The 15,621-nt window shown below is 40.7% G+C and overlaps 1 protein-coding gene and 1 non-coding gene across 2 annotated transcripts; one reads left to right on the top strand and one right to left on the bottom strand.

The window, feature by feature from the left end:
- Window positions 1–6,501: 6,501 nt before the first annotated feature.
- Window positions 6,502–6,634, bottom strand: LOC129494026 (small nucleolar RNA SNORA72). Its single transcript, XR_008661283.1, has one exon. It is a non-coding gene; the product is annotated as a small nucleolar RNA SNORA72 (small nucleolar RNA).
- Window positions 6,635–10,154: 3,520 nt separating this feature from the next.
- DEFB136 (defensin beta 136) lies at window positions 10,155–10,836 on the top strand. The gene is made up of 2 exons (XM_055299941.1): window positions 10,155–10,209; window positions 10,664–10,836. The coding sequence occupies exons 1-2, from the start codon at window positions 10,155–10,157 to the stop codon at window positions 10,834–10,836; spliced, it is 228 nt and encodes a 75-aa protein (XP_055155916.1).
- Window positions 10,837–15,621: the final 4,785 nt, after the last annotated feature.

The following is a 15,621-nucleotide window of genomic DNA, read 5'->3' as shown; positions in this document are numbered from 1 at the left end:
TGTATAAAGACATGGTGGTAGGAAAGTCCTATTGAAATAAGGTTGCTTCTCTAAAAATAAGGATATAGCTTTGGGGCACTGAAAGGTATGACAGAAAAGAATACAGTCAGGAATGCCTTTCAACAAATACTTATTTAGTTTTATTTTGTACCAGACTAGGAAAGTAGCAAGAGGTCCCTGCTCCTCTGGGAATTCTCTGTAAAGAATACTAGTAACAACATGGATACCAGCATCAATGATGGATGACCTTTTACCAAGATTTTAGTTAAACCTCACTAAGACTCCAAGTGTCAGAAAACACACCGTATTACAAAGAGTACTTAAAGAGAGACCTCCACAACTATAATATTGTGGATCCATTATTCTGAAACATTCTTTATCCATACACACACACGCAAAAAAAATCAGATGCTACAGTAATTACACAAATAATATTTAAATGCATTATTATCGTCACAAGAAAATAAGGGCAATTACCAAGGACAAATAAAAATAAAATTTGTTAAAAAAAAATGAATATGGACACCTGAGTGGTTCAGTGGTTTAGCACCTGCCTTCTGCCCAAGGCATGATCCTGGAGTCCTGGGATCGAGTCTCACATTGGACTCCCTGCATGGAGCCTGCTTCTCCCTTTGCCTGTGTCTCTGCCTGTGTGTGTGTGTGTTTGTGTGTGTGTGTGTGTGAATATATAAATAAAATATTTTAAAAAATAAAGAAAAATGAATAAATTGAATCTAGAGTGGCAAACATAGAAGTTGAGATTGCCTTGGTACAAAATGCTGATGTCAGGAGTCAACAACTCTGAGGGCTAACATTGGTTGGGGAAGGATGAGAGACTAGGCTTTAGGTCTGAACAAAGTGGAGGAACTGATGCTAAGACCCTTGCTAGAGTTGGAATACCCAGAGTTTATACCCTCAGGGAAAGTTTAAGGTGTGGGGTGGTGGGAGTGGGGGGGAATCCATCTAGCAAAAGCAGCCAATAAGGTAGTTTTCTATCTTTGTCCATTCTCCCTCAAGAATTTGCAGTCAGAGGCTTGATATTCAGCCGACATGCATCTGATTGTTAGAATGCTGAAATACGTCTATATCAATTGATAACTAGCTACTGCTTTGATCTTCCCATTAGGCACTTTATGCCCCTGTTCTAGATCCCCAGCTATCCTAATATAGCATAAATCATGTAGAAGTAGCATTTTTACTTCTAAGTTGTTTTCAGCACAGAAAGTGCTTCCTTTAGACCAAGTTTTAATCAACCATGATATTTTAGTTTTAGGATTTACAGTTGAAAACAACTCATTATATCATTGATGGTCACTTGTTGGTCTATTAAATTGTATCCGCTTATCCAAATTGATGTCTAATTCTTTGTAACCAGAATGATCTGTCCTGAGAAGTGACATCAACAAGATGGTGGAATAGGAATCTCCAGGCCCTCCTGCTCCCACAGAGACTATGACTCAACAATAATACACAAACCAGTTCCCTTTGTTATAAATCCAGATAGCAGTTAAGAGCCTCACACAACCCAGGTGAGCATGAAAATAGCTGCATCAAACCTGGTAGGAAAATTTGTAACACTCATTCAACATTGCCCCTTCTCATAGTCTAGCATGGCACAATTAGAAAGGAAAAACTCCCAGATCCTGCTTCTCCTTGGGAAAGAAAAGAGAAAACTGAAACATACATCCAATGTTCAAATTTTGGGGGACTACCCAAGGAACCAGTTTCTGTTCTGTCTGAATCTAAGCATTGAAAGGAAAGGGTGCCAGGTTAGGGGCCATTGAGAACAAAGGCAATGATTTGGGGCACTCATTCATCATAATCTCTCTTCCCAACTCAGCATTGAATAAGTAATAGAAAATTCCCAACTCCCAATTTCTCCCAGGGAAGAAAAAGAATTGGAGCATGCATCCAATGTTCTGATCTTTCAGGGGCCTGCCTCAGGGATTAGACTGTCTCACTTGTCTCAGATCACTGAAAAGGACCTACATACTCTAGATTATCTAGGTGCTACTAAGAACAAGAAAGCTAAAAGTCTTGATGCTGCTCTAGGAGACCCAAGGTAAAGCAGATGAAGTCCAGTGCAGTTCAGTAGCCTCTTCCTCAGTGGGGAAAGAATTGTGAAGCATGCATCCAACATTCTGACTTTTTGAGGAACTTCCCATGGGACTTGTTTTTGTCTTACCTGACACAGAAAGTTGATAGGATCTAGCATCCTCTAGAAGCCTGGAGGGTGAGCAGTTTGTGGTAGCTCAAGAGAATCTGCAATGCTGCAGATAAAAACCACAGGGACCAAAAAATTTAAAACTCCTGAAAAAAGAGGCAAGCAAATACCTTTAACTGGGAATTTGACTGTGCAGGTCAAGAGAAGATGTATCTACAGAAAAGGATCAAGATTCCCAAGAATCTCTCACAAAGCTATTTGAGATTATCTTTTCCTGTGCAAAGCTGGTCCAGGTATAGTAGAAGAGATGGTCATTTTTCAAATATGCAGACCTGAAACAAAGTTACAAGCTACATAAAGAAACAGGGAAACATGGCTCAATCAAAGAAATGAAATAAATCTCCAGAAACCAGCCCTAATGAAACAGAAGTATATGACTCATCTCACAAAGAATACAAACTATCATAAAGATGGACAATGAGTTCAGGAAACAGTCCATCAACAAAATAAGAATATCATCAAAGATACAGAAAATATGTCAAAAGAACTAAACTGAAATTTTACACCTGAAGAACACAACTGAATAGAAAAATTCAATAGAGAAGTTCAACAGGAAACTGGATCAATAAGTATAAAGAATCTGCAAATGTGAGGACAGGTCATTCGAAATTATTCAATCAGAAAAGCAAATACAAAAATGAATGAGAAAGACAGAAAGAAGACTGAAGGTATTATAGGACACCATAAAACCAAACAATATATGCATTTTTAAAGTCTCAGAAGAACGGGAAAAGAAAGAAGCAGATTATTTATTTGAAATATGGTTAAGAACTTCAAAAAACTCAAATCTGAGGAAGAGAAATGAATTTCCAGATTATTGAAGCCTAATGGAACCCAACAAGGAAGAATCCAAAGTTCAACCAAGACATATTATAATCATGGTGTCAAAAGTCAACAATAGAGAATTTTCAAAGCAGGAAGAGAAGAGACTTGTCATACACAGGAGCCCCCATATTAATCTCACCAGATTTCTCCACAGAAACTTTGCAAGCCAGAAGAGAGTGAAATAATATATTCAAACTGCTTAAGGAAGAGGGAGAAAAGGATGATGGTGAAGTAAAAAGATCCTGAGCTCACCTTCTCCTACAGACACACCAAGGCAACAACTACATGTAATGCAATTCATTCTGAAGACAACCTGACAACTGGCAGAGTTAAAGACATAGAGAGAAGGTCACATCAAGAAGGGCAGGAAGGGCGGAGATGTAGTTGGGAACCCAGTTCCCCACACAATGACCTATAATCGGGAGAGATAACACAGTCATGGAAGAGTAGGGGGATCAAGCCTCACACCAGGAAGGCCCAGTCCTGGGGATGTGCACCAGGAAGAGAAGCCCCCATAACATCTGCCTTTGAAAGTCAGTGGGGCTTAACTCTGGTAGGGCCAAAGGACTATAGGAAACCATCTCTACTCTTAAAAGACCAGCAAGCTGTATCATTCAGCCTGATACCCAGCACTGAAGCAATATTTTTTAAAGGGCCTGAGTATATGTGAAGATTCATTGAATAATTTCAGGACATGTGCCAAAAGGGGGAGGGATCTACAGGAGATTTCTCTGGGAATAAAAGTACTGGTGAAGCCAAATTTTCTGGCCCTTTCTTTAATCTAGCTGCAGGAGCCAGTTCTGACACTTTCCATCTACCTTGCTAGCATCACTTGCTCCATCCAACATACTCACTCCAACAGGTTCCCCTCCAAAACACCTTCCACTGCACCACCTCTGGCATCTCTCCAGAGAGACTCCTGCCATTGGGGGATATAAAATATTATATAACATACATAAAACATGGGAGAAGAAGAAGTAAAAAAGTAGTGCTTTTACAGTGTGTTCAGATTTAAATGACCATCAATTCAATATTGACTGCTATGTACATAGACTATTACATATGAACCTCATTGTAACCAAAACCAAAAACATATATTAGTTACATAAAAAAATAAAGCATAACAATAAAAAAGTCAAAAATCACAAAGGAAGAGAGCAAGAGAAGAATAAAGGAACAGAGAACTATTAAAACAATCAGAAAACAATTAACAGAATGGCAATAAGTACATACCTATCAATAATTATTTTAACATAAATACACTACGTACTCTAATCAAAAGACATAGGGTGGATGAATAGCTAAAAAAGCAAGACCCAGATATGTGCTCCATGCAAGAGAGTCACTTCAGATCTCAAGACACACAGACTAAAAGTGAAGAAATGGAAAAAGATATTTCATGCAAATGGAAACATAAAGAAATCTGAGGTAACAATACTTACATAAGACAAAATAGACTTTAAAACAGACTGTAACAAGAGACAAAGAAGGGCATTACATAATGATAAAGAGATCAGTCCAACAGAGAGTGTAAAACAAGTGTAAATATCTATGCACCCAACACAATAGCACCTAAATATATAAAGCAAATATTAGCAGACACAAAGGAAGAACTTGAAAGCAATATAATAATAGTAGAGAACTTTAATCCCCCATTTACATAAATGGATAGATTATCCAGACAGAAAATCAATAAGGAAACAATGGTTTTGAACAACACATTAGACAAGATGAACTTTACAGATATATACAGAACATTCCATCCAAAAACCTCAGAATACATTCTTTCCAAGTGTACATGGGACATTCTCTAGGATACATCACATGTTGGGCCACAAAACAAGTCTCAATAAGATTAAGACTGAAATCATATCAAGTACCTTTTCTTTCTTTTTTTTTTTAAGAAAGTTTTATCTTACATGTTTTTAATAACTTATTTTGCCACACATGGGGCTTGAACTCATTATCCTAAGATCAAGAGTTACATGCTTTAACAACTGAGCCAGCAAGGCACCCCTCAAGTATCTTTTCTGACCACAACAGTGTAAAACTAGAAATGAACTCCAAGGAAAAAAAAAAAAAAAAACTAGAAAAAAAACTACCAAAATGTGAAGACTAAGCACCATGCTACTAAACAACAAAAGTCAATAAAGAAATCTAAGAGGAAATCAAAAAAATACACAGTACAAAGGAAAATGGAAACACAACAATTCAAAATCATTGGAATGCAGCAAAAGCAGTTCTAAGAGGGAATTTATAGTAATTCAGGTTTAACTCAAGAAACAAGAAAAATTTCGAATGAACAATCTAACCTTACACCTAAAAGAACTAAAAAAAAGAACAAAGCTCAAAGATAGTAGAAGGAAATAATAAAGATCAGAGTTTCAATGAATTGAAACTAAAAACAAAACAAAAACAAAAACAAAAAAAAACAAAAGAAAAGATCACTAAAAGTAAGAACTGGTACTTCGAAAGGACAAACAGAATAGCTAAAGCTTTAGCCAGACTCATCTGGAGAAAAAGAGAAAAGACTGAAATAAAATTAGAAATGGAGGAAAAGAAGTTACAAGTGAATGAATGAGCATGAAGGATGGGGCAAGGAAGAGCACAAAATAAGGGCACACCTCAGCACTTCAATCCCAAGAAAAATCCCAACAAATCCCTGCCCCTCCAGCACTCTTTAATATGACCAACTGAATTACTGTCACATAAAATCCAGTCACCTCTTAAACAGCTGCCTATGCACTGGTTCCTAGGACAAGTGAGTCCATGCACTAGCTTCTCAAAAATAATGTCTCAGATCCCATAGTCACCCAGGCTCTCTGGTTGTAAGTCCCATTGGTTTTCTTTCTTTTTTTTTTTTTTCTTTAATTGGAGTTCGATTTGCCAACATGTAGTTTAACACCCAGTGCTCATCCCATCAAGTGCCCTATTGGTTTTCAAAGCCAGACATTCTGGGGGTATGGTCCCTTTGGTGCGAGTCTCAAGGGTCAGGGTGCCCAATGTAGGGCACAAATCCCTCACTCCTTGGGGAGAGGCTTTAGGAGTGAGGTCCATCCCTATTCTGTGACACAGAGCCAGTGAGACCATGTTTCTGCCTCTTCTACCCAATCTAGATGTGGTCATTTTGTCCCTTGTGGAGGAAGCTGTTCAGCTAGTTTTCAGTTCTTTTTCAGCAGGAATTATTCTACAGGTAGTTGTAGATTTGGCATGTACATAGGAAGAGGTAAGTTCAGGGACTTTCTACAGTGCCATCTTGGATCACCCCATAATTTACAAATTCTTCTTTTAGTGAATAAAACACAATAGTTCTACAATTCATTCAATGGCAGCTGGTAATCATCAAGTTAGCAATGGCTATCTTCAAAAGTTATTACACTAACTGTGCCATCATTTCTTGAGGATGAGCAAATACCTAGAATCACAGACATTTCCCATATAAGTCGGATTTGGTTTATCACCAACATTTATAAAAACTAGACCTAGGGAAAGAACTAGGTCTGGGGACACATGCATGGTCTTAATATAGTGAATGTTTAGCCTGCCTTGAGTATTACAAAATCAGATTAGCAAGAATATTCACAGTACAAATTATTCTTAATGGATAAATCAATAGAAAAAATGGACAAATGACTTAACTAGACACTTCTTTAAAGAGAATCCAGGGACGCCTGGGTGGCTCAGCAGTTGAGCATCTGCCTTCAACTCAGGGCGTGATACCAGTCTGGGGATAGAGTCTGCTTCTCCCTCTGCCTATGTCTCTCTGCCTCTTTCTGTGTCTCTCATAAACAAATAAAGTCTTTAAAGAGAGAGAGAGAGAGAGAGAGAGAGAGAGAGAGAATCCAAATGAGCAATAAACATGTGAAAAGATACCCTACCTTAGTTGTTATCAGGAAAATTTAATTAATTCGCCATGAGGGACCACGAGATAGCTCTCAAGTTGTCTAAAGTGCGAAGTAATACTAAGAACATGGAGTAATTAAAAATCCTCCATTGTTGATGGATATACAAATTAGTAAAAAGCATTTTAGTAAACAATTTGACTTTTAGAACAAACTGATGTTATGCATGCCCTGTGACTTAGCAATTTCACACCAGGGTAGCTATCCTCCAAAAAGCAAGCCTGTGTGCACAGAATAGAAGTAACAAGAATGCCCACAGTAGCACTCTTTATAATAGATGGAAACAACTCAAATGCTTGTCAGCAGTCATAAATATACTAAGCAGTCCATATACTGAGGTAAAAACTAACGCTGCACACAGAAACACAGACAAATCTTTAAAACATAAGAAGGAAGTCAGCCACAAATAATACTTTTGTGCTTCCATTTACAGATAGGTCAAAAGAGGCAAATTAAACTATCCTATTTGGGGTCATGATCTTGGAGTCCTGGGATCAAGCCCCACATTGGGCTCCCTGCTCAGCTTGAAGTCTCCTTCTCCCTCTCCCTCCCCTCCTTGCCACCTCTCCCCCCACTCGTGCTGTTTGCTCTCTCTCTCTCAAATGAATAGATAAAATCTTTAAAAAAAAAAATAAACACCACACCAGTGATACATACTGAAGGGAAAACCATAAAGCAAAGCAAGAAAGTGATGATTATCTTGATCTAAGTGGTGGTTAAATAGTGTTTGCTATATATTCAGTCACTAAGTTCTGTATATGATTTGCCTATTTTTCTTTATGTGTATTAAATTTCACATTTAAAAGTGATTTATTTTTGAATTTTAAAAATAAGAGCCATGGGTGAAAATCAACTTGCAAGTAGAGAAAAACAAGTGGTGAAGTCATTGCACTCAGGAAATATGTGACTAGTAAATGAAGCAGCTGAGAAGAGGGCTTGCTCCTTCCACAAGTTAATTTATTAATGTAGCATAGGATATGTAGTCATTGTGGTTTTTGTTTTGTCTTGTTTTTCTTGAAGGTAGACATGTTGCAGAGAGCACAAAAATTCTAGACTAGAAAAGGAAGAAAGCACCAACGCGGCAACATTAAAGGGGAGAGAATACAGCTGTGTTTCCCTGGCACTTTTTCCCAACAAGACCTCAGGTAGCAGGTGTGAACACCCAGCACAATTAGGAAAAGTTCCTGCCTGAAGGTTGAGATGGTGATTTAATCATCCACAGATGGAAAGGAAAGGGTCCATCCTGCACACATGCTAATCTCCAAATGCATTTTAAATTTGCTTTTCCAGAAACGGGTATAGAAGGGATTCAGAAGGATTTAGAAAGTGTTAGGTTCAATTCCCAAATACACAATTGATTAACTTTAAATACATAGAGAAGGACAGAGTTCTGAACTGTGAATCAAAAGAGCTGGCACAGCTCACAGCTTCTTTCCTTGCAAGCCCATTCATCCATTCAAGCCTTGTTTCCTCCATCTCCAAAAGAATAAGAAGTCTGTGCTGTGTCTTGGCCGCAGATGGTCAGGATATGGCCTGCATTCTATGAGCAGGAATTGTATGTCCCATGCAGAGTCTCCTGGGAGGCTTCCATGAAATCATGCAAGGGAATCGTCAGCCCTGAGCTAGCATTGAACTACTTACTTCCAGTCCACTAGCATAACTCCTCTTCCCCACTCCCATGCCAATCCACAGTGATAGTCTCAACAATACATATTGTTGGAATCCAGAATAAAACTTTCACAGCTATTTTTTGTATTCACTAAGAGATCTCTTGGAGAGAATGGGAAAGAAAGAAAGGAAAGAAAGAAAGAAAGGAAAGAAAGAAAGAAAGAAAGAAAGAAAGAAAGAAAGAAAGAAAGAAAGAAAAAGAAAGAAAGAAGAAAGAAGAAAAGAAAGAAAGAAAGAAAAAAAGAAGAAAGAAAGAAAAGAAAGAAAGAAAGAAAGAAAGAAAGAAAGAAAAAGAAAGAATCTATAATGGTGGAATTTAATAATGAAGAAGAAGGAGGAGGAAAATAAGAAGGAGGAAAAAGTGGTGGAAGGGGAGGGGGAGAAGGAAGAGAAGGAAATGAATAACCTAATTTCTACCAGAATGAGTGCAATGCACTTTGTAGTTTGTCATCCTCAGAAAACCCTTTTACAATGCACTTTTTAAGAAGAGGAAGCTGAAGATCAGAGATGCTAAATAATTTATCTAAGAGCATGTGACTGCAAAATGAAGCATAACGAACAAAATTATGCTCTACTGCTCCTTTACAGACTCAGAAGCCTACGGTCATGGGTACAGGCCTGCCTTAAAGGGCAAGAATATAACCAAAGTTAGCATCTCCTCAACATTTGGACCTCTACCACCACTCCAGGGAAGACAGACCTAATGACCCTTCCCCAGAGCTCTGTCCCTATAGCTCCAGGGAAGTGGTGTCCTGCTCTACACTGAACACTGAGCATCCAACCTTGAACACAGCACTGATCTGACTCTTCCTGTGAGAGACCAGAAGAGAGTTCCAACCCACCCAAAGAGTACCTTTTTGCAGAAACCTCGAAGTTCCCAAATACTAGGCAACCTTTCATACTAGTCATTTGGAAAATTAAGCCCCTCAGTGAATTTTTCTGGGTGACAGATTCCCTGTCATCTGTCTCTAGCCAAATGAAAAAAAAATCTGCTGCCCAAAGAGAAGACTACCCCTTCTCTGCTATGTCTGAGCAACTACTTAACCCTTGGGCAGACCAAGAGTTGACACCCTGAGACCCTTTGTTCCTTGAAACACAGCAAGTTCTTGTTCATATCCTTCCTGGTCTTAAGCCTGTGCTTATAACATCACTTCTCTGATCTCCTGTGTTCTTGGTGGGACTCCGAAGGAAAGGCAAAACAAAGTAGAAAGAAAGTAGACACTTTTCCTGCCATTTTTCTATTATACATGTGGAGTTACAGGGTAAATATTTGGGCCTGGGCATGAAGGTGCCTGATCTCTGCACCTGTTTGGTCTTGACTGAGTTCCTTCTTTTCCAGGATTTGTAGAAGAGGAAGTAGCAGAGACAGAACCAGGGAGTCTTCTTCCTCTAGCCCTGAAGAAGCCTGTCTCCCCTGGGGGCACTTCCAAGTAGAATGAGGTCAGTGTCCAGCCCCACCCAGCCTTGTCCAGTTCTATAAAGGAAGTTCCCAGGGAGCCACCCCCAGGAAGTTCCAGCTCTATGTCCTCTTCATGATGAGGCTCTCTCTTTCTGGGTTGCTCTTCCTCCTGTTGATCTCACTGCCTTCAGGTAAGATGGTGCATGTAGGTCTGATCATGAAAGTGGGGGTGTTCCTTGGACACAGCCATTTAAAATCCCTTATAGGCATAAGACCAGCAGGGGGAACACCAATATCAGATGGACCAGCAGGCTAGGTATGGGATGTGAGTTAATGGTCATCAGACCCTACCCTGTTCATCAGTTGCCACATCCTGAAGTTCTACCCAAGCTTGATAGAGAGGAGCTGACCTCATGACGTATACATCACTGTTCAGCTATCCAAATCCCTATTCCTCTTAACTTCCTCTGATTAGCCTTAGATATGGCGGCTCTAATTGACATATGATAGGAAGTGAGAGGACAGGATGCAGAAGGTAAATCACAAAAAAATAAGCCACCCACCAGGAAGAGAAGACAGGTCTAGGATTTCTCCTAGCCCCATAAAGCCTTATTTTTCTTTTCCATGCTTTTCTTTTTCCTTTAGGGAATGGATTGTTTGGAAATGATGGAGTAGAACTTCGTACTTGCACAGCTCTTAAAGGCAGGTGCTTCTTCGGTTGCAGAGTGGGTTGGACATGGGTAGCATTCTGTCATAACATACTATCTTGTTGCACAAAAATGAAGAAAAATTTGCCACCCCAGGTCAAAGAGCCTTGACCTGCACCCCATGGGTCTAATTAAAAGGATATGTGAACATATATGGATAAAATTTCCACTCAGTGTGTTAAGATCGTTCACAAGCCACAGGGAGCAAATGAGGGGCAGATTCTCACCATCTTACTGGCAACACTCCAGAAGTATTTTTGCAAAGTGGCACTGCAGGAAAGTCTATCTCCTTTTATTTTTTCTGCCCTCCCATCTCCAATCACTGATCTCTGTTTTAATTTAAAATCAGTTGATTAACATATGGTCACAGGTCCAAAGATATGATGTATGCTGAGCTCAATAACCTTAGCTTACTCCGTGCCAGTCACACTTTGAAGTGGCTCTTGTGTATGTTAAATCACTTAATTCTCACAACAAATTCTCTTTTTTTTTCTCCAACTTTGCAGTTGAAGGAAACTTTCCAAAGTCACACAATCAGTAAGAGTTAGTTAGTGGTGGGTTTGAACCCAGACAGTTTTGATCCAGTGTCCTTACTGTCAATCTATACCACCTCTCAACTACAAGTATAGGAATCTAGCTGGAAGTATTAATTGTAGTTTGTAGCGATTGTAGGTTGTAGTCCAATGAGGAGTCAAGAATCCAGCTAGATCCCTGGAACAGCAAGCTGCTCAAAATTCTTCCTATGGCTTAAAGCCACAATGCCCCTGGTTGCTACGCTGCATTCTTGACTCTACTCAGCGGCTCTGATGCTTCAAGATCAGTGTTGCTCTAAGATTCCACACACCAACCATCGTTGCTCTCACTATTGTGGTGGAAGCAATGAGCCATACATACCTACACAAAACTTGCAGCTGTCTGTGAGGTAGCATATTCTGGCAGCACCTCCTTACTACCTCCCCCCCCCCAGAGCCCTCACCAGGGGCAGATGTAACAGACCTTCAGGAAGATCCTTGTCATTAGCTGCTCAGGAGAAAGAGCAACAGCTGAGTGTCAGGATTTCCTTTCTCCAAGTATATGTCTGAAGGAAACACATCTGCTTTTATTATTCTTCAACTTTATCTGGGTATAATTGATCATTTAAAATTGTATATAATCAGGTATACAACTTGATTTAATATGCATTATGGAACAAGCTAATGCACATATCTATCACTTCACATAGTCACCGTGTGTGTGTGTGTGTGTGTGTGTGTGTGTGTGTAGTGAGAACACTTAAGATCCACCATCTTAGCAAATTTCAAGTATACAGTACAGTATTGCTGACACATGAAGCTTTGAAGTCAACATGGAGATGAGCTATAGGGCATATCGCAAATCTGATATGCTTTATGTGAAAGCATAGAGAAAATTAAAGAAAAACTAGTCCATCCAGAGACAGCTAACCCAGCTAGAATGAAAGTAGGAAGTACATGACCAATTCTGTGCTTCCACCTAGGCTGTCTCTTCAGAAGTCACATTTTTTTAAAAAAAATTGTAATTAGCTATCAGATAACGATAGCAAAATTCCAATCCTGTGTGCTGAGTTTGTTTCAAAGGGATCTGGATGTTGAGCCACAGCAACTCTTCCCAAAAGCCACTTTCTGCACACTTCAGTGCTGCAATACAGAAGTAGCTCCAGCTCCAAGCCCAACTTGGAACTTCTCTTGCATCTCAAGAGCACCAAAACCACACTGGGTGGGGTGGGGGAGAGGAGATGAAAGAGGGGGAAATGTGGGGAATTGGCGTGCTTTGAACAGTGCCTCTGTGATGTCCTCCCGAGAACCAGTTCCTATTCTCTGTCAGGCCAACAGACTTGGAGTGATGGGCCTGGAGCCTGAGCTGATCCCTGAGGTCATGGAGCCTGCCTTCTACGCGACAGAACCAGGTCATCACTACCACATCCACCATCACCGGGACTGTGCCAGACCCAAAGAAAGGAAGAATTCTAGTAGCAAGACTAGCCAGCCACTCCCTACCCTTGGGTACTCAGAGTGCCAGCAGAAGAGCCCAGGCCTCTCAGGTGGCCACAGACCAGCATTCAGCAGGGATCATGTCTCCATCCTCAACAATAAAAGCCCATTTATGCTGGGCACATGTGCAGACATCCAAGCAGACAGGAGCGAGCGGTGTGACCTGGTTGGGGGGTGTCACAAGCGGACACCTGGGGTTCAAGCAGGGCCTGTTGGAAAGGATAGTCAGCCACAGCAGTTCAAAGGTGCATTCCCTGTTGTCTTTCCCATCCAGAGTGACCACAGGGCAGTAGAGAGCTCCACTGGTCAGATCCAGGTGCAATCTTCTACCCACAATATCCAGGTCGCCGCCTCTGCTTTCCAAGTCTTGTCCACAAGTCACCCCAGTAGACAGGTTCTGACTCCATAAGGTAGGAAGTACTTTTAAACCAACCTGTTGGGATAATAGTGCCTTCTGCATACGTTGGTGGTTTGGTTTGGGGATGTGAACAGTTTTTCCTTCAAATTACAATATATCCCAGCTCATCTTACAGAGCCCAGGCATGGGCTTCTAAGGACAAGAGCAACCGTACCATCACAAAGCCAGTAGGGGTAACAGTTCCTTAAGCTCCCCCCACCCCAAAAGACTCAAGTGCTGTATGTGTCACAAGAAGCACCAGCCCTAGTGCATGGAATTACAACAGACAATGCTCATGACTGCATGCCAAGGTGACGATGCTTTGACTATACCAGACCTCAGGTTGTTTGTGGATTATATCTTTTCAACCCAGACTCCACTTACTACGAGTGGGAAATACTGGAAGTGATTGATGACAAAGCCTGGAGCTTCGCACCCTCTGGTCCCATTCCTGCTCTACTCTAATTCATTCTAAAGCACAGAATTCCAGGCCTGTTCTGGCCAGTGGAGAGAAACCAGGAGCCTTACCTCCTTAATTCTAGATTCCCAAATCCTACAAATGCAACCTGAAGCCCAATTTACTTTGTGAGAGTCACATCACTGACTATAATGTGGATAATAATATAAATTTTCTGTCCACAAAAGCCACTTACTCTTTTTCTTGGATGCTGTCATCAATCTCTATCCTCCCAGAATGGATACTTGTGTCCCTTTTTTTAATTTAAGGGCACAACCTTACATTTATTTCACTCTAACTTTGCTTTTTTTTTTAAAAGATTTTATTTATTTATTCATGAGAGACACAGAGAGAGAGAAAGAGAGAGAGAGAGAGGCAGAGACATAGGCAGAGGGAGAAGCAGGCTCCATGCAGGGAGCCCGATGTGGGACTCGATCCCCAGAGTACAGGATCATGGCCTGACCCGAAAGCAGACATTTAACTGCTGAGCCACCCAGGCGTCCCAACTTTGACTTTGTTTTATTAGATTTGGCCTCTCACACCAATCTGTTGGGCTCCTTCAGGACCCAGACTCTGTCACCCTATGATGAGTCCATTATGAGGGTGGATGAGATGTGTAGCACCATGGCCAAGCCCACCACATCCCCCAGGAAGACAGGGGAGCTGCAGGCCAAACTTAAGAAACATCTGCACCCCCTGACTCCACTCCTGAGATCTTTGCCTTTGGTTGTATGTGTTAAGTTCAGGGCAACATGAAAAAACCGTGAGACAGATGATGCTGGTACTTGGAACTTCATATCCTTCTCTTGGCCGCCAACTTCTTTCCCTTTATTAGACCACCTACTAACCCACTCTAAGCAAAGCTCATCCCAAAATGTCCAAGGCAGGTTAACTCCATAAAGAGAATCTTAACTGAAAGAGTTAGCAAACATTTTCTATAGAGGGCCAGAGACAAAATTATTGAGTGGCAGCTAATTCTGTCCTTTTGTCATGAAAGCAGCCGCATTTCTATAAAGCTTTATTCATAAAAACAGGCAGTGGGTGGGATTTGGCCCATGGGCTCAGGTTTGCCCACTCCTGCTCTAAAACATTCTAAAAGAATGTTTCAGCTGCCTTGGCCCACCTTAGAGCTCTGCCAAAGACCCAGAGAAGACTGGACCAGGACATCTGCCCTCAAGGGGCTTATCATCTACACACGGTTATGAAAGATGAACAAGTACACAAATGGCAACATTCAGTGATATCCATTAATACCACCACTGCTCTTTCATTCACTCCTCAAACATTTGTTGTGCAAGTATTATGTGGAAGGCGCATGCAGTGTTGTCTGAGGAGGATGTGGAGAGGAACGAACCCCAAACACCAGCCTTGGGGAGCTCCTGCTCCAGCCAACTGGCTGCATGAGAAGACTCCTGGGACTTCTCTTCCAAGAATATCAGAGGAAGGATGCACATAAATCAATGGGTAAAAGACAAGAGCAAGAACTGGAGCACCTGAGTCATTTCCCCACACGCCTTCCTTTTTTCTCCCCCCAGTGTGACTTCAGACAAGGTATGGACCTTCTCAGATCTCAGGCTCTCCTCCCTGTTTAAGAAAGCGATGCTATGCCAAAGGATTCTTATGAGGCTTAAAGGACACATTTGTAAAGCACAGGGCCTGACACATAGTAGATGCATATTAAATTAGAGTTTTATTCATTCACAAAAAATGTTCCTTACAAATGCAACTCCTGACCACCCTCGGCAATTCTGAGTTATGTGTATTCTTACAGGGCAAGAACAAAGCATCCCAAAAATAAAAAAATCCATTCATTTCTTCATTTGGTTTTTTTTTTCATATTCACTTATTCATCTAACACAGTAGATAATTCACAGCTACTATGTGAACAAAAAAAAAGGTGGATGAGAAACGTAATCTCTGTCCTCTTTGAGTTTATAGCATAGTCGAATAAACCAAAAGTAAATACATAAACAAATTAATAATCACAAAAGAGCTACTGCCTTGAAGGAAGTGCATAGGGATACACTAATACC

Source organism: Nyctereutes procyonoides, unplaced genomic scaffold (assembly GCF_905146905.1).
Source record: "Nyctereutes procyonoides isolate TBG_1078 unplaced genomic scaffold, NYPRO_anot_genome, whole genome shotgun sequence".
Taxonomy (NCBI): domain Eukaryota; kingdom Metazoa; phylum Chordata; class Mammalia; order Carnivora; family Canidae; genus Nyctereutes; species Nyctereutes procyonoides.
Note: the sequence above shows the minus strand (reverse complement) of the source record. Positions and strands in the feature narration are given on the sequence as shown.